This window comes from Aethalodelphis obliquidens, unplaced genomic scaffold (assembly GCF_003676395.1).
Source record: "Aethalodelphis obliquidens isolate GAN/ISIS:26980383/991018 unplaced genomic scaffold, ASM367639v1 scaffold23, whole genome shotgun sequence".
NCBI classification, from domain to species: domain Eukaryota; kingdom Metazoa; phylum Chordata; class Mammalia; order Artiodactyla; family Delphinidae; genus Aethalodelphis; species Aethalodelphis obliquidens.
The window spans coordinates 22696232-22716527 of NW_020837967.1; the positions used below are offsets into that span (position 1 = coordinate 22696232).

At 38.8% G+C, this 20296-nt stretch overlaps 1 protein-coding gene across 1 annotated transcript in view; it reads left to right on the forward strand.

Moving 5' to 3' along the window:
- SLC39A12 (solute carrier family 39 member 12) overlaps positions 1–20296 on the forward strand; it is a 68621-nt gene that overhangs the window by 26351 nt on the left and 21974 nt on the right. Inside the window, exons 6-10 of the mRNA XM_027122110.1 lie at positions 3331–3503; positions 6168–6320; positions 12038–12104; positions 16208–16366; positions 18600–18787. Coding sequence (XP_026977911.1) covers positions 3331–3503; positions 6168–6320; positions 12038–12104; positions 16208–16366; positions 18600–18787 — 740 coding nt within the window. The remainder of the gene's footprint in view (positions 1–3330; positions 3504–6167; positions 6321–12037; positions 12105–16207; positions 16367–18599; positions 18788–20296) is intronic.

Here is a 20296-nt window from a genome sequence, read left to right on the forward strand (position 1 = left end):
TCCCAAGGCCGTCTCTTTCTCTGCACAGTGGGAAGCAGTGATAGTACAGGGCTTCCTATCCATTTCCACACTGTGGCACACAGTAAAAATGAAGGCACATTGGGGTCAACCAGAGAGGCTGTTCTGGGATGGAGGTGACCAGTGCAAGGAGGTGCCGGCCTCCCGGTTGTGGCTGGCAGCCCCAGGAAGTGAAGGGATCAGTACTCACACTCACCTGTGACCCATAACATCACTGCAGTCGGTGAACACTACTCTAAGACTTCGCAGTATACCGGTGAAGTTCCCGTGGGCTAATGCGTACAAAAATGCATTCTGTAAATTTAAAGGACCTGACAATTAAAAGTCAAAAGAAAAAAAATGGTGGCCTAAAAACATCTATAATGGATAGTAAAAATATGACATTTAACTATATTAAAAATATTACCGGGCTTCCCTGGTGGCGCAGTGGTTGAGAGTCCGCCTGCCGATGCAGGGGACGTGGGTTCGTGCCCCGGTCCGGGAAGATCCCACATGCCACAGAGCGGCTGGGCCCGTGAGCCATGGCCGCTGAGCCTGCACGTCCGGAGCCTGTGCTCTGCAACGGGACAGGCCACAACAGTGAGAGGCCAGAGTACTGCAAAAAAAAAAAAAAAAAAATATTACCATTGATCTGAGGGCCTTACATATTTTTCAGAACTGCTTTTCTTTCTCTTTGAGGTAGTCTGCAGTGCCCATCGTAGCAGAATTGTTCAGTTACTTATTTCTAACTCACAATGGATCCTACATCGAGTGATTCATTTGAAGATTGTGAACAAAAACATGCCAGGTCCATGTATCTAAAACTCCACGTTCACTGAGAGGACAAAAAGCTTCATTAAAAGTGAGGAGCTAAATAATTCAACACCTTGTGGTCAGCGATGGCTCAAAAATGGATCTGTATAACCAGACACCTCCCTGGCACGGGGTCTGGTTATACAGGCCAATTGGAAACAGGGTTTTGGACTGAAGATCCATGAAAAAAGCTTCATTCCCTTTTTAATTAACTTCTAGACCCTTCTAGGAAATAGTCTTCCTGAGAAAAATCCAAACAAGTCATACTCACTAAAGAACCTAGAAAAACAGCACCGTCCTCAATTTAAAATGTTGCATCATATAACTAAAGAGAAAGGTTGGTGTTGCTGGCCTTTTGAAATTACAGGAATGTAAGACGTTAAAGAGAGGACGACACAGGGAGACGTTATTAAGAACACAGTGTTCGGTATGCTGAAACGCAACCCCTAAGCACCACCTTCAGTTGAATTTCCAGGAAAGAATGCTATGGCCGTGTAGAAATGGTTTCAGACCTGTTCAAAGAAGCTGCTCAGGATTGGTTAAGAATTTAGTTGGTAGGTCCAGTTCTGTTGTAAGGATGGGAAAGATTTATATCAAATCTGACTCCAGTCAAGAAAGATTTACAAGCTCCCAAGGAATGAAACATCCTTTCTCTTCCAAAACCGCACTGTAGCTGCCCTCAGGACAATGGGGAGAGTAGAAGAATTAAAGAACTTGAAACTTTGCCTTTTGCCTGGGAAGCGCCAGCCCCTAATTTGTCCTTGTTGAGTTCCTGACATTTTCTTATCTGTTGTAGCCACCATAAAAATGTGGCAACTTTGAACTTCATTAGGCACCCAGGTGCTCACGTTAAACTTCAAATGTCTTTAATTTATCTGTTAGTCAAGAAGAATCACTTCCCACTGAGAGTCTGTTTGTGGAAGAATGGGATGTGAAACTTGGTTAAATATCTCTAGGGATTTTTTAACAACATAGGTATTAAATTAGAGCAAAATAAAACCTCTAGGCAGGTGTATGATCATTCCAGACTATTGCTGTTATTTTTGTTTGATGTCGTAAAAAATACATGCACTTTACCATCTCAATAAGTGTACGGTTCGGTAGTATTTTCACATTGCTCTGCAACAGATCTCTAGAAATGCCTCGTCTTGCAAAACTGAAACTCTGTATCTGTTGAACAACAGCCGTTTTATAGATTTCCCTAGCAGCGAAGGAGTAGCGGTGAGAGTGGGAAAACTCACAGCGAAGGAGTAGCGGTGAGAGTGGGAAAAATCAAAGTGTGAAAGTTTTTTGCCTCCCCTGAGTACACCACCAACTTTATTTTAATGTTCGATCTCTGTATAATTTAGAGCTTGTAATTCGATAAGGGTCCTCTTCACATCCCAGGCCTATTGCCATCTTACCAGCTAGTGTCATTAACATGACGTACTGTGGAGAATGACTGTCCCAGAAAAGTACAAGAATGATGAGGGTGCAACATCTTCAATTATAACACCTTTTAAGATGGTAATTTATTAAAATCCACAATGGGCTTTAAGTGCAATAGTATGATAGCTGAAATTGTTTGATTTTTTTATCTATCTGTGGTCACGAAAGGAAATGATAGTTTAATTTTGTAATTACCTACCTTCCTTGTTTACAAACCATTTGGCCTGACATTAGTAACTTCTAATTTGAAACAGAGTATTCGCTCTGGATACCTGCAACCAGAGGAAAATGGTGTGCGAATACTCTTTATTCCCAAATCATATGTACTTGACTCTGAAAGCCATTTCTTTCTCTTAATCTTTCTCTTTCTTCCTTTACCCTTTTATTTCTTCTCCCCTCCTACATATTTGTTTCTGTTTGAATAATTGTAAAAAAATTGCACTTTCTGAACATTTAAAAAATCTAGAAGCATAGAAATACAGAATAAATTTTAGGGGTTATAAAAACTTATTGCAATAATCCAAAAGGTAGGCTGTCCAAATTTATATTATCATCCATTACACATTGACTGATCCGTTTTTACCAATACAATCGCTCGTTTTAGTCAGAGAATAATAAACACTTCTGACATTACAAATAATTTTGAGAAGTTTTGTGAGAAAGTACTCATGTTGTCCACAAATATTGATCTACAGTGGCCCAAACTATATGCTCCTTCTGTAACCTTGCTTCCTTGCCTTCGAAATGTTTAAATGAAATGAAATGACAAATATTACCAGTGTCTGTCAATAGAGGTTGTAGTTTAAAGTGAGAGAAATTATTTTCTTTGGGGGTAGGAGGTAAGCTAGCTCCTTGCTTGCTAGGGTGATTTTTTCATAAGGGGTAGTCAGGATAACTTCAAAGCAACGGAATAATTTGGAGAAATTCTTTTCCTTACAAATTAAAGCCTTGAAACCTTTTACCCAATAGAGCACTCACAAAACAATTTTGTATCCCTGTCGGTTATAGTATAGGCTGGATTCTTCTAGCATGTTCACTGGCAGAGGCCCTCGTAGGGGCTCTGACTGTTTTGCAATCTCCTTTTTGGCTCAGAATATGGCTACAGCACCATGGCAGTGACGTTGCTCACGCTGGGCTCCATGCTCGGGACGACCCTGACCCTTTTCCACTGCTGCGAGGAGAGCTATCGGCTCATTTTACAGCTGTTTGTGGGTCTGGCTGTTGGGACACTTTCTGGGGATGCTCTGCTCCATCTGATTCCTCAGGTAAGTGGCTATTTTCCATTTCAGATGGAGTGTTTCTAATTTCTCTTTACTTTGTGCCACTGGAGGTGTTTATGCAGAATTTCACAGTGACGTGGATGCGTAGATACAGTGGCCAGTGTTTTCTGTGATAATCAGTGTTATTTCCCCAAAACCCTTGTAGGAGAAAAGAGATGATTAATCATTAGATCCACCAGGTTATTCTTACTTTTGAAATTTAAAAATACGTGATCAGATATGGATTCCTATTAACAGAAATTCAGGAAGTGTACGTATCTATAAATAAAAACGAATGGGCTATAAGATGTACTGGTTTTTCTCCGTTGGCCCCCAACCCCTCATCAGATCCATGCTCTGCTCTTCTCTGCCCCTGAAGATTGCACCCCCTCAGCTCCCTGCAGGCTGGATTGTTGTTTGAGTTCCCCCAGCGGGTGAACGACAGAAAAGCCAGGGCCAGGAGGAGAGAGTGGCAGGGGTATCTCTTCCCCACTCCCTCCCTCCAGCACTAGCTCTAGAAGCGGCTGATTACCGGCAGTAATACACCTCCTGCAGGAGGCCTCCTCCCTAACTTCATCTCCCATGGAGCTTCAGTAATTGAGCTTCAGTTCTTTCCAACCTTTGCCCTTTGCCCTTTCAGCCCTAAGAGTGATAATGGTTCCCTGGGGTTGCCGGTTTCCGGGTGTCTCATTATCCCTCATTCATACTCTTGACACCTGCCCACACCTCTGTCATAGCTCCACCATTAACCTCTCTTCGTTTGAACCATCAAAATGAATTTCTCTTTCTTGCCCAACTATTAGCATCTAGATTTCCTTTAAGGAACATGCAATCTCCAGGAAGCTGGCTCTTTGCTGAAGTTTTCAGAGGCTCTTTATTTGTCAGAGATGAAAGCATTAGAACCAGAGATGCAGACGAGTTCAGGGAGAAGGGTCTTCAGGTGAGGTTACGTATTCCTCCTGAAATCTCTCATGATGGGTAATGCTGAGCCAATGATTTCCCCCACGTCTCACAAAGTCTGAGATGTTAAAGTTTTCCACAAGCCTCTAGCAATTTCCTGCAGGGTCCCTCTTGTTGCTTAGAGGCTCAAAAATTATTACGTGTTCTGAAAATTGCAAAGTGAGCATTGGAGAAATGAAACAAACCATTATTAGTTTTAATTTCCCTTATAATCTAATTTCCAGGAAATATTTCAGGGCTTACTGGCTTGAGGCGGTGGCCGAAGCCTGCTTCTAGGTCACTGCAGTGGGTGCAGAGCTGTTCATTGCCCAGGATCCTGGGAAATAGCAACAGGATCTTAAGGCTGCCTGGGTCTCCCCGAGTGGGAGAGTACACAGCCCAAGGCAGCAGCGGTGGACGTTGGGGGGAGTGGGACTGTCCACCGGCCCTACAGAGACATATTTACAGAGGGGAACTTAGCTGGGTTTCACTTAGAAGGCAGTTGCTTTACTTGAGGAAAGAGAGGAGGACATAAGTTATTGGGAAGAGGAAGATAGATGCCGTACAGGTGTGGTGGAAGGCTAGAAAAATCAGTGGTTCCTGAATGTGATGCGCGGCAAGTGTTTAAAGGTCTGCACAGAAATGAGAAAAATCCCACTGTCACGATTTCCTCTTTTAACTAGCTGCATTGATTCAACTTGAAGATGTACATTTTATTCTGAGATTGTGAGGTTTCCCTCTGTTTTCTTTTCTGACATGACAACGTCCTCTGTTTTGTGACATCATGGTAATTCCAAATATTAGGTGCCTGTCCTTTTAAGTCTTTACCAAAAGAAAAAGTGGACTAACCTGTATACATCTTTAGTTATGTCCATACACTCAATGTGTTTATGGAGATCCGTACATGTACTCACACACGTGTACATATGTATCTCTATGCATATGTACATAAATACCTATACACTACTTACATGAACATATACACATATAATTTTTTTCTTTTCTAAATTTAATGGTTAGTAATATCCTAAATATGGAAACCACAATATTTCCCAAACTGTCTTCTCCTGGGGAGGGAATATGATACATTCTGATTTACTAGCTCACAAGAAATCATGAGGTCAACAAATGGATGAGACAAGCAGTGGGATGAGTCAACTAGAGGAAAATTCCTAATGCTTTTCTAGTATCCTTTTGTGTCCCAGAGAGCTGACAGTATTGCTGGGCATACAGGTGCGCTCAATGGAAAAAAGTCCTTCAGGTGGATTTCTTACTTATTTGAACATTTATTAAAAGTTTTCTTTAATTGCTATGGGGCATGGGGAGAAGAAACCCTGGGTGAAATGTATCTTTATATTTGTTTTGGATATAAAAAATATTGATTTGTTATAAAGCATTGCTGTGCAAATCGGGATGGATTGAACTGGAAAAAAATTCAGCTAAAGGACTGAGAATGTGTGAAAATTTAGGCCACTTGCTGAAATAGGCTTTAGTCTACTCATTAGCAGCAGCTTTTCAAAGCTCTCCTTTCTTTTTTCACATCTTATTTGGCCCTGATTAAATCATATAGTGGAAGTATTCATACATCTAAAAGCAAACTGGGCTTTGAATGAATTCAGGTGTTGTCATGGGGTTGCCCAGAATGGAAATTGAATATATTTTCAACAGTGGACCTACTAAATAATACTTAAGTCATCAGAAGTTCTTTCTTTCCATCTCTTTTCTTTTTAGGTTCTTGGTTTACATGAGCAGGAAGCCTCGGAGTCTGGACATTTCCATGAACACAAGGGCCACATTTGGAAACTGTTGGGATTAATAGGAGGCATCCATGGATTTTTCTTAATAGAAAAATGTTTTCTTCTTCTTGTATCACCAAGTGCCGAGGTATAGTTTAAATTTTATTGATCTTTTATGTTAGGGCTTCATGATATTTGTCTTTCATTTCAGAAATACTTGTTCAAAAGTAATTAACATCTTCATGAGGTTGTCTGTTTAAGGGATGCGACTCCGATTTCTAGGACACACGGATCATTCTGACTGAGAGCTCCCCTATAAGCACGGTTATTAATTTTTCAAACGTCTGTTGCTGGCCCATTACTATACTTATTACAGCCTCCTTTTTGACCTCCCTGGCTAGTTTAGAAACAGGAGAATAGTTCATGTCTGAGGATGAAGGGGTTTAAAGGCCTAGCTACCAATCTGTGTTTTGGGTATCTTTCTTAACCCAAAGCAAATTAACAAGCAAACAAAAACTTTGAAAATTCCGAAAATTATGCATCATTTCTATCTTAAGGACATTTAAAATTATGCAAACAAGAAGCTCAGGAGTGGGAATTCCAGCAAATCTTTTTTTCAGCTTGAATAATTGCTTCCATTGTGCCTGCATTTGATCAATTTCTACATATGTGATGAAATGTAAAGTGCAGTGTGGCTTATTTTTAGATTTTGTTTCTTTTTGCTCTTATATATTACCCTATAAGAAAATAGATGAACAGTTTTGTGGGATAGTTAAAAACATAAATGCTGGTAAACAAACAAAAAACTCCAGGAGACTAAAATAAACTTTCCCTACAAAGTCCTGCGATTCTGCAGCCTTCATGGTTTTCTACTTATTCCCTGACTTTCTTCCCATTCACATACTATAAAATGCTTGTACTCAGGGCAAACACTACTATCTTTTAAAAGACTTTTAAACAAACTTTTAAACAAGCAAATACTACTATCTTTTTTTTTTTACTCAGAAAACAAGTCTTTATTAATTTCTATTAATTAGGTATTGTAGGTATAAGCAGAAGCAATATATGTTATAGTCATTTTCCTTGAGTAACTGATGCTACTGGTATTTTTTTTTAAACTTCTTTATTGGAGTATAATTGCTTTACAATGGTGTGTTAGTTTCTGCTTTATAACAAAGTGAATCAGTTATACACATACATATGTCCCCATATCTCTTCCCTCTTGCGTCTCTCTCCCTCCCACCCTCCCTATCCCACCCCTCTAGGCGGTCACAAAGCACCGAGCTGATCTCCCTGTGCTATGCGGCTGCTTCCCACTAGCTAGCTATTTTACATTTAGTAGCGTATATATGTCCATGCTACTCTCTCACTTTGTCCCAGCTTACCCCTCCCCCTCCCCATATCCTCAAGTCCATTCTCTAGTAGGTCTGTGTCTTTATTCCCGTCTTGCCCCTAGGTTCTTCATGACCATTTTTTTCTTTTTTTTAGATTCCATTTATATGTGTTAGCATACGGTGTTTGTTTTTCTCTTTCTGACTTACTTCACTCTGTATGACAGTCTCTAGGTCCATCCACCTCACTACAAATAACTCAATTTCGTTTCTTTTTATGGCTGACTAATATTCCACGGTATATATGTGCCACATCTTCTTTATCCATTCATCTGTCGATGGACACTTAGGCTGCTTCCATGTCCTGGCTATTGTAAATAGAGCTGCAATGAACATTTTGGTATATTATCTTTTAAAAGTCTTTTAAAAGACTACTGTCTTTCAAAATATCAGCACTTGTTGTTTATTCTCCCTAAATTTATTCTAAAATTCTATTTCATGCATCAAAAGTAAGGTGGTTTATGGATGGATAGAAGGATGGTAGATAGATAGATGGGTGATAAAATAGGTGTAATAAAATGTCAATGGTAGGATCTAGGGAGTGAATATCTGAGTGTTGACATCACAGTTCTTTTAGCTTTTTTGTATATTTGAAACTTTTCACAATAAATAGATTTTAAACAAAATTCTGTAGAAATTTTTTCTGTTTTAATGAATCAGGGTTGTTCTTTGGCCTGGGGCCCAAGCTAGGGTACTATAGTAATTCAGGAATTAGGAATGACAGTTTCAATCCCAACACTTTCTTAAAAACTTAGGAATCCCACTTTCTCTAAAAATTTAGGAACTGAACCTCCACAAAAGGAGTTCTAATCTACATAAGCATTGAAGACAATAATAAGATCCCCATTTATACACAATAGACTAGCATTCATGGACTGGAAAAACTAATTCAGAAAGCCAACATATCAACTTATGCTTAATAATTAGAAATGTAACCAGGTGGAAATGAGTGAAATAAATTCTGAACATTCAAAAATTATATTTTTTTCAGATGGTCCTTGGACTTGTCAGGGAACTTAAAATGAGCTTTAAGAACATAATTTTAAGATTCATGGTATTGTGTAAAAGAAAAGGAATGTGAATATTTTAGAAGCTACAAGTACTTTAATTGGTGAATATCTTTCTGGAGATATTCATTTAGTAGTTACAGGGTACAATACAGTTTCGATGATCATCCTTTTGGTATCTCCATCAGAAAGGACTCACAATTTAATTTTGCAGTAAATAAAAAGACAATATAAAATTACCACCGTTCATGCCTTTGTAAATCATGACTAGAATTTTTGAGGTTGCATTCTTTTTTTTAATTGAAGAATAATTGATTTACAATGTTGTGTTAATTTCTGCTGTACAGCAAAGTGACTCAGTTATACATATATGTTTTTTCATATTCTTTTCCATTATGGTTTGTCACAGGATACTGAATATAGTTCCCTGTGCTATACAGTAGGACCTTGTTGTTTATCCATACTATATATATTAGTTTGCATCTGCTACCCCCAAATTTGCAGTTGCATTCTTAAACCATTTAGACTATGCATGATGTTTTAGGGCAGTCCTATGCCCTGAAACATTCATTTTAGCAAGTATTTATCCTGATGAAATTCTCCTAGTACCCTTTTGTTGTCATCCACCCCTTTGGCCAATAAGCAAAATGTTAAATAGAACTGTGGAATTGACAGAGGCTACACCTGTGTTCTTCTGGCTTCAGCACTAATTTTAAACCATCCTCATCCAGCAGGGCATGTCACTGGTTAATGGGCATATGGGACATTCCAGCCATCTTGCGTTCAACACTGAATTAAGTGACCAGTCAGGCAGAGGCAAATCTGCTTCAACTATCCAGTTGGTAGGTTACTGACCTGAAGTATTCTACTGATTTGATTACCTTCCTTCCTTTATTCCTTGATAAATAGATGAGGATCTGTAGGCTGGATAAGTATTAATAGAATCCACTCTTGATTTGCCTATTCTTGATCATGATAAATCCTATTTGGAAAACTTTGCCAAACACCTGAAAGCTGTTTTCAAGGGTAAAATGCATTTTCCACAGATTCAAGTCACTGCTCTCTGCACCTCTTTGAAACACACGTGGATCAGATTGACATAATAAACATATCCTTAATCACTCCGTTTACAAGTTTTCATAAACCAGCTGACCTTGAGGTTTCTCCAGTCTGAGAAATCCTTAGTCATGACTAGGTGAGTCCAAATAAATGTTGAGCAAGGAGTTAGTTAGAGGACCTAAGAGTGGAGGGTTCATTTCGTAATGTAGGAGAGAAGTGATTCTGTCCAAGGAGATGTCTCATAGTAAGTGCCTTCTGTTACACTGAGTTTTCCACAACAGAGATCTTCCTTGTGAGTTCTCAAAACACAACCTCCAATCAGGTTCAAAACAATATTCCCATTTTAATTCTTAAAGTCATAAATAAAGGGACCAGAAAAATATGAAAATATATAACATAGTTAGAAAACGTGCCTCCTATAACCATGGCCTTGGGGGAGGGGGTTACAGTTCAAGAGTAGATTCCTGAGTAGAGAGAAGTAAGCTATTCCTGACACATTAACCGGGCAAAATACAAGTCTGGCAGTAGATTGCAGAGCTAGAGCTAACTCAAGGATGTGAACAAAAAATATGTCTTTACAAAAGCCTTATTGTGTTTATTGTTTAGATACGTCACATGTGGTTTGAAAGAAGATAACTTCAGGCTGAGATTAGTTTTTAAATCACTTTAATGCTGACCTCATTTCTTCTGTGTGAATGAAGGGTCCAGAGCCCCAAGATACAAGCACATCTCGGATGTTAACTCAATGAGTTTAGAACGATTTGACTACTCTAGCTCACTAATAATATACTCACCATTTCTTTTGTTATTTAAGCTGCAAGATCAACCTAAAGAGAAATAGAAATAATTTGAACTTTTAGGATTGTTTGATGGGTCCAATTTCCTGTTTTTTTGTTGGTTTTTTTTTTTAGTTATTTCTGAGATATACATTTTGAATTTCCTGGTTTTTTTTTTTTTTTTTTTTTTTGCGGTTCGCGGACCTCTCACTGTTGTGGCCTCTCCCGTTGAGGAGCACAGGCTCCGGACTCGCAGGCTCAGCGGCCATGGCTCACGGGCCCAGCTGCTCCGCGGCATGTGGGATCTTCCCGGACCGGGGCACGAACCCGTGTCCCTTGCATCGGCAGGCGGACTCTCAACCACTGTGCCACCAGGGAAGCCCCGAATTTCCTGCTTTTTAAGGAAATTTTTTAAGGAAGAGGAACTCACAGATCTTTCCAGTCATCAAAGGAGTTTTAGATATTTGCCTCTAAATTCCTTTACATACTGTGATGATATATAGCTTTTTGGGGAAAAAAATCCTGGAATAAATATCTGAACTCCTGCCTTTTAATAGTCTTTTGATCTTAATCAGGCTTTGATATAACATAATTTTTTAAAAACCCCACGTTTTTCTTTTGTTTCTAGATCCACCAATTTCAGGCAAGAGGCCTGTCTACCTCTTCTAATCCGTATCCTTCAGATCCTACCTTCTCAGCCATCCTTCTCCAAAAATAGCCTATCGTTACATCTTTTGAATAACTGCTGTTATTCTAACACGTGAATGTTAAGTTTACTTTCTCTGTTTACATTAAATAAAAAGAGGCCTATGTCTCACATTACATTTGTCTCAAAGTTTCCACAATTTGGGGTGATAGGAATATGCTTCTAAAAGGACATGTTCCATAGACAGATAAGAAGTATTCTTTTCACACAATAGAACAAGAATCTTAGGCCTAGGGAGGGAAGGTGTCTTTCCTGAAATTGAACCACGAGTCAGTCTCTGAAATAAAATCATATCATCTCAACTTGTAGAAGTCAGTTACAAAATCTCACCTACCTGTCATGTGAAAGGATGAAAAATCTTTTAAAATTGTATTCTTTTGTAAGTTTGTTGATCTCCTTTCTTAGTCAGCAAGTTTTTTTTTTTTTTTTCCTGACTGGAAACACCACAGAAACAGCATCTTAGGCTACGATGAATGAAATGAAGTGTTGGGTTTGCAATGGTTTCTTCTCCACAATCTACTTAAAGATCAGAAGAAATTCTAGATCCACAGTCTACTTACTGTACAGGAGCAGGGCCAACTGAGGTCAAGAATCAAGAATCATTTTTTTTTCCTACGGCTTGGGTTTCATAAAGGCTTCCATAATTTAATAATGAATTACAGACTATCTAAGTAGCCTCTAGCTCTCTATGGAAGGCTCTGAGCTATGTGAGAGTGCTATTTCCATCTACATGTAGATAGTGGGAAAAACATGCTTGCAGACTCTTGGCTCTGCCTTCTGTGTTTGTCTATGAAATTGAAAAGTTCTAATATACTCCGGAGGATCAGAATGTCTTTTGATAATCAACGTAACTCTTCATGTTTCATTTTTCGATAAAATGATGACTATTGCTTATCATTTATATTTTATTTTTTAATTTAAAATAGAAAGGCCCGGAAGATGCACAGGCAGCTGAAATTCCTATAGGCAGTCTGAACGCCCCCAGCAGAAAATGTGAGTACCAATTTTAAAAATCCAAACATTAAATATAGGAAGTGCCATAGAAAGAGGTTGTATCGGTTTTGAAATAAATATGTGAAAACCATGTAAATTTCATATTGGGTACGTATTTCATTATTAAAATTTTGCAATGAAATTTTTAATAAGGGCTCATTCCTATCAGTCTTTGAAACCTACTACACATTAATATCAGTGTTACTTCATTCTTTAAAAATGTTTTCCCCAATGGCTTAAAACTGATCCTCTGGAAACTTCGATTAGTGTAAATACTTACGTGGTTATCAAGGCTCGTTTAAAATCCTGCTTACCTGATGATTTGAGCCTTTTACTTCCCGTGAAGCCTGGAGACAGTACTGTTTTTTTTGTCTTCTATCACAGTGTACTGATAATTCATCACAAATGTCTATCTCATTTATGATATTGTCGTTAACCTGGTGGAGTTCAAATCAGTGCTATCTCGTTATTCACATCTTATGCTGTAACTCATTTGTTTGTATAATTTGCATCCAGTCGTCTTCTTTCTATGATATTCCCTATTTCTGAATTTGATTAGCCAATTTTGGTCAGGACTTTATTCCCTTGTGCTCATGCTTCTGAATGATTCTTAGAACTTTTCTTTTTTAAAAGGTCTGTGTTGGTTTTCATCAGTTGCTCCTGAATCTTTGCCCCATTTTTCTCACTGATATTACTCTTTTGTAAACACACTTCTCAATAGTTTAATGTTAAGCAGTCATGATTAGTTATGCCCATCCTATCAGAATAAGTTAGTTACCTGAGAAGAAAGAGAGGTAATTATTGAATACTTATTATATGCCAGGCAGAATGCTAAACACATTCTGGATTATCTCATTTAATGAGATCTGGATTATCTCATTTAATCCTCTTAACACTTTACTGAAGTAAGAATAATTAATATTCAAATTACACAAATGAAGAGACCAGTCATTAGAGAGGGTAAGTCACTGCCCAGGACTACATAGCTACTAAACTCTAGCATTGAGGAACTAAGAAATGCTAATGCAGCAACAATTTCCTTGTGATCATTCATTCAGGCATGCATCCCTTTATTTTTTCACATTCTTTCATTCATTTAAGAAATGTTAGGGCTTCTTGGGTGGTGCAGTGGTTAAGAACCCGCCTGCCAATGCAGGGGACGTGGGTTCGAGCCCTGGTCCAGGAAGATCCCATATGCCACGGAGCAACTAGGCCCGTGCGCCACAACTACTGAGCCTGTGCTCTAGAGCCCGCGAACCACAACTACTAAAGCCCACGCACCTAGAGCCAGTGCTCCGCAGCAAGAGAAGCCACCGCAATGAGAAGTCCGTGCACCACAATGAAGAGTAGCCGGCTCGCCGCAACTAGAGAAAGCCCACGCACAGCGGCGAAGACCCAACGCAGCCAAAAATAATAAATAAATAAAATAAATGAATTATAAAAGATGTTTGAGGATGTTTTAGGCACTGTGGTTGCACGGGGGAATAAAATTAGGAATGGTCTTTATCCTTAGGTTGCAATGTGGTTGAGGATATAAATGCTAATAAGAACAAACAAGGTGGTAACAATCACTGTTCTGAATGTGTTTGATGTTTTCACGCCTGTAATTTATTTATATGATTCAAAATATGTAATTACGTAGTCTGTCCAATTCTTTTTTCAGGACATTGGTAGTGATATTTTTCCTTGTAAATACTTAGTTCCAGGAGAAATTTTAGACCTAGAAGGTATATCAGAGACATTTCTTTGTATTTGTTTTTAGAAGAAAGGAAGTGGAAAGAAGGCTACACCTAGTCAAATTAGGAGCAGAGAGTGGCTGTAATAATGGAAGTGGGAGTAATAATGATGGTCTTAGTCAAATATTTTGTAGACCTGATATCTTTCTACTTCAGATATCCATCTTGGCATACGGAATGATTAGTGAACAAATCCAGATTCAATTATGCAGCTGCCCTTTTTGCCAGGGACATATTGAATTAGCTTCAAATATTTGATTACTTGTTTCATATTACCTCACTGGTGGAACTCAGGATGTGAAAGTCCTATCCACAGTCTGATTTAAATAAACAAAAAGCAGCACGATACAAGATCCAGCCTGGGTATTACCATGGAAAACCTCTGCTAAGTCAGAAATGTGGAACTCGAAATGACTTCCATGTACCGAAGGAAAGGTGGAATATTATTGATAGTTCTGTAATGAGTACATTGATTTGCCAGTGAACGCTTGTCTTACCTTCCACTGAGTAATGTTTCAGTTGTCTTAACATGCACAATGTGCTTGCTCCTTGTCCTATATATGCAAATATGTGTATTTGCCTTGCGGCTTGTTACATGGCCATGATCTGACATTTAGAAACCCATCATCAGAGATAACAAAATAATAGGCAACAAAAATAGGCTGCAGTGTTTCTTGGCAAAGTATAAATTGGGTAAAGGTTTTCCATCCAAATATATGCCGTTAATATCAAAACTGTATGTAGGCATACGCACAGGCACGGATTGGAAATCACAATTTATTTGTATGCTGCAGTGTTGTCACATGGATTACTTTAAATTATTTGATTTTATTTCCACAAAAAAGAGCTTTACTTCCGAAAATTGGCAGGAACAGCTGAGTGACCTGTTTGCATTTTTAGGCTCAGAGAGCTTCCAGGCGATGCCAATAAGAACTCTCTGAATTCAATACTTTGATATTTATTCTGTATTTTTATGACTGTTGCTTAAAATCTTCTCATTTTTGTTGAAGGATGAAATGAATTAGGAAACCACCAGAATGATAGAACTGAGTCTCACCGCGATGGTTCTAAATAAAGCATGATTTTGAGATGTAAATGCATGGCATGTCTTTCCAACACAGGCAATACACTTATCTCCTGGCTGGTAGTCTGGGCTAGATCTGCTGTTTACTGAAGTTCCTTATTTCACAGTGTGGGCTATGAAATAAGTCAAATCATATCCCCCCAGTAAACCATATTACAGTGCAGTCCCTCCACAGTCTTAGACCAGGTAACAGAAACCAGAAGGTAACCTCTTCCTAGTTTTATTGAGTGTCCAGTTATTAGAATATCGTGGGCAGTTCTAATAGTAACAATAGCAACTCCTAACACCTGTCACACAGTATACATCAACTGAGTAATTAGACTACAGCAATTGACTTTAATGGCTGTTCTTATCAAATGGTATACCTAGGTAGTTCACTGTCGGAATATGTGTTATCCCTGGAATACTTTTTGTATTTGTTAATGGTTCCAACCCATAATACTAATACACAGTTTTAGGTTTTTGAAAACAGAAATTCTGTCCGTCAAAAGCTTGAACCCAACTGTGATCTAATTATTTCATTAATTAAACCCATTATGGTCCAGTTTATTTCATTGGCTGTCTACTAATCAGATAACGTAAATAATGTAATAGAAGCTCATGAAGACAGCTTCTCTTCATTTCATCCAACGTCTAGTTGGTCTAGTCGGAAAGACAGAACATTCAGTAAATGTTCCAAAGCTGACTTTGGGATCGGAAGGGATGCAAGCGGTTCTGCCGTGGTCACATTTGGGGAGTGAAGGAGGCAGTAGGGGAGGGTGGTTAGCACCAACCAGAAAGGGGAACGATCACAAAGTGGCAAGAGGTTGACAGTTGACTCCAGGAGACTGACACGAGGGGCAGTCTGACTCAGGGGACAGTTTCAGAAAATAGACTCCATTTTCATGGCATTCTGCCCCGAGGGTCTTAAATTATTTAAAAATGCTTCACAAAAGACATTATGTGGAAAGGTCATCGAATGCATTTTGGAAAGTTATAACAGTGTTATTTTTATCTTCTCTTGGCACAGCTGAACAGGAGGATAGAAGAGCAAATGCCCTAACATCTCATAATTAGTCAGACCCATTAGAAAAATGGTGACCATAAATCCGTGTGTCATGTCGGTTGCCGTGTTCACATCTCCGGTCCTGACCTATTTTGAAAGCTGAGCCAAAGTGGAGTTACTTAATCTGGTGCAATTTAAGAATGTCGAGGCTGGAGGGGAAAGTTGATCATAACTGAAGGATTCCATGAACTATGTAGTGCTTTGTTAATGCTTCTTACACCTTTTTTTGGTTCTTTAGGCAAAACCATTAGCTTGTTAGCAATAATGATCCTGGTTGGGGACAGCCTGCATAATTTTGCAGATGGCCTAGTCATAGGAGCAGCCTTCTCATCTTCTTCCGAGTCAGGAGTGACCACAACCATTGCTATCTTGTGTCATGAAATTCCCCACGAAATGGGTAAGTCTGACAGTAGAATCACTCTTCCTGCTTGCTGAGAAAATCATAATATATTTCTAGCCATGGTTTACTAGGCTTCTTTTTCCAACACATGATTGAAAGATGAATACTTTGTTCATAATTTATTTAAACCATCAGAAGCAAAGAACTAGAAAAAAAATTCCTGTACCTCAAGATAGAATTCAATTAGACCCATTTATGATATTTCCTGGATCCAGAAGTGACTCTTTTTGGATTCCGGAGAATTCTATATGGGAAACAGTCATTAAAGGTAGGGGGAAGGGATAAATTAGGAGGTTGGGATTAAGATATACACACTACTATATATAAAATAGATAATCTACAAGGACCTACTGTATAGCACAGGGAACTCTGCTCAATACTCTGTAATAACCTATATGGGAAAAGAATCTAAAAATCAATGGATGGGGCTTCCCTGGTGGCGCGGTGGTTGAGAGTCCGCCTGCCGATGCAGGGGACGCGGGTTCGTGCCCCGGTCCGGGAAGATCCCACATGCCGCGGAGCGGCTGGGCCCATGAGCCATGGCCGCTGGGCCTGCGCGTCCGGAGCCTGTGCTCCACAGCGGGAGAGGCCACAGCAGTGAGAGGCCCGCATACCGCAAAAAACAAACAAACGAACAAGGGATGTATGTACATGTATGACTGAACCACTTTGCTGTACAACTGAAACTAACACAGCATTGTAAATCAACTATACCCCAATACAAAATAAAAATTAAATTAAAATACTGGCATAATAAAAAGATTCTTTAATTTTTTTAAAAAAAACTTCAGCAAAAACTTTAAAATCTGCATATTAAATGTGGGAAAAACATTAATAGGAGAACTTTTGATCCATTATGTCAGCAAACAGGCCAGTGAGATAAAATAACATTTAAATTAAAGCCAAACCATGGTTTCATCAACCTGATTTACACAAAACGTCTAAAGCCAAGTGTAACATTGAAATGACAGGCGTATGGTATCAGATTCATGTAAGACCCTTTTTCTGGATAATCTTCCTAACCCATGTAATTCAAATCCTGCCTCCCAGGAACCAAGAGGAGACGGAGTAGACATTTCTGATACAGGTCCAGAAAGAGGAGAGGCTGGTCCCAGGCACACGTGTGCCCTAGAGAGAGGGCTCTTGGCAGTCACTCTTTCTTATCTCACTTTCACATTTACATTGCCCACTTGGGCCACCCCTGACCTCTTGGGTTCTGTGTCTATTGCCCAGTCCTGTCACTGATCATCACTGACCCATTCCTCTCTGAGGAGTTTATCCAAGGTCCTTCCTGAATCCGTTAAGACAAACCTGGTCTGGGGCCATATTGTATGGTCCTATTTTAGCTACTATGATAAAACCCAACAGAGGAGGGTGACAGTCTGCGACAGGCCAGCGAAAATGTCTGAAGACCTGTTCATAGGATTAATTATGCAGTAGACCTAGGAAACTGAGTCCCCAGGCTCTTTTTTAAAATTTTTTATTGAAGTCTAGTTGATTTACAATGTTGTGTCAATTTCTGCCGCATAGCAAACTGGCTCAGTTATACACATATAGACATTCTTCTCTATATTCTTTTCCATTATGTCTCTTTATTGAACTTCAACCTCTTCTCAATCCCAAAACTAAGAAATAGAGCCTCTCAGATTACAAGATCATTCTTCGTTTGGAGGAAAAGTGTAGAGGGAATAAAGTCGTTTTTCTATAATTAAGGCAGTAAAACATTTTCTAAAGGAAAAATTTGTTTTCCTAACCAACTTTTGCCATGATTTAAAAATCTCCTTAAGTCATTTTCTCTTTCTCCATAGCAGTTCCTGCCTAAGTAAAAAAAGAAAAGCCTATATAATGTTTACTGCCTTGAGATTTTGCCTGGCAAGTTTCCAGGTAAAAAGCTTTAGAAATCCCAGGGCAGCAAGTACTTTTATTTTGCATTTGTCTCAGTTGAATATGTCACAGGACATTAGGAAGTAGAGAGTATGTCACAGTTCTCTCTGTGTACACTATCTTCCAGAGCAGTAAAAGGAACAGAACTCTTGAAATGTAACTTCCTGAAGTATTATGAGTTAGGCTATAAATCCTAGAGAAATATAGGAAAGTGTTTTATTAACTGATCATTCAATGTTACTTATAAAATTGGCCCCAGTTGCTGAAATTTGAAACAGATAGCACACGAGTTGAACAAAGGCATCATCCGTTAAATAATTCTAGTTTCTTTTCCCTTAAATTTCAGGAGACTTTGCTGTGCTCTTAAGCTCTGGACTTCCTATTAAGATTGCCATCCTGATGAATTTTATAAGTGCTTTAACTGCCTTCATAGGACTGTATATTGGGCTCTCGGTATCCGCGGATCCATGTATTCAAAACTGGATCTTAACAATTACTGCTGGGATGTTCTTATATTTATCCTTGGTGGAAATGGTAAGCTTTGTGGTTTTTCTATTTTGTTTTTCCAAACACTAAAAATGCAAAACAGAGGAAAAGCAGCAAAACGGAAGGGTCGATGGGGAGAAGAGAAGAAGGATATAGACAAAAGTATAAAAGAGTAGGGAAATACTCTGTGCAATCCAAGAAGGTAAGTGGTAGGCAGAAGAAACATAATTTGAGATTCAGAGAATATTGACGTTCTTTTAACTGAAATTAAGTGGAATGATTGAAACCTTTATAATTGTCAAAAAGTGATTGTCATTTCATTCTGCTCCAGCTTTGCATCTATAAAAGATGCCTATACTTCCAGCTGAAAAGTTCTGTTAAACAGCCAGCCATTTTGTTTATACATTAGAAAATATTTCAACTGAATTTGTCATTAAATTAAAGAGCTCTTTGGCTTAATGAACCAACCCTATCTTTAAGTTGCCAGAGCGCTATCATGCTGCTGAAATGAGAAAGATGATTATAGTATTGAGTCTCTAAAATTGCAATATATTTTTCCTGAAGAGGTCCTTGCTGACATTAATGGTTAACTCAGTCATCACGTTTCATCCCCTAGAATCTGAATTGAACCTGGGAAATTTCACTTTTTTTTTTTGCCTCTTAAGTTCTGTTCTCTGCAAGATAAACCAGTTTTTTAAGGTCACCTTCTATTAGATTGTTTACAACTTACATGTCTTAAGATAAAAGTCATAATGATTTTCCTGTCTCATGGGCGGGAATAAGGCAAATTAAAATGGCATAAATTAACAAAAGAAATATATATTTTTAAAATCACCCATTTTTTAAAAGAAGTCTTTATTGAATTTGTTACAGTATTGCTTCTGTTTTATGGTTTGGTTTTTTTGGCCACAAGGCATGTGGGATCTTAGCTCCCCAACCAGGGAATGAACCCTCACCCCCTGCATTGGAAGGCGAAGTCTTAACCACTGGACCGCCAGGGAAGTCCCAACAAAAGAAATATTTAAGACTTAAAATCAATAGAAAGCCAATCTGATCAGAAATAAAACATGTGATTACATGCATCCTGGAGCAGAAACGTAAAATAAACAATCTTGAAGGTCATATGTGGAACAGGGCCATTGGGGTTGACTAGTGATTTGGCAGAAACCTGCGATTGTCCTGGAAGTACCTAAAGAGACTGTTTCATAAGGGAAAAAATCTGGAAGGCAGGAACCTGGGCTTATACAACCAGAAGAGTGCATTCTATAAGCAGAATTCAAGAAGCGGACTCTTCAAGTAAAACCACCATCTTAAACTGCGCTGTGGGGACTTCCCTGGCGATCCAGTGGTGAGGACTCCACCCTCTGCTGGGGCTTGGGTGGGGAGGCACGGGTTCAATCCCTGGTCAGGGAACTAAGATCCCCTATGCCTGTTGGCGCACAGCCAAAAAAAAAAAAAAAAAAAAACCCCACTTGAAATTGTTCTTTCGTTTGGGGGGTTTTTTTTTTTTTTTTTTTTTTTTTTTTTTTTGTTCTTGGGCCTCCCCTTCTTGTTGGC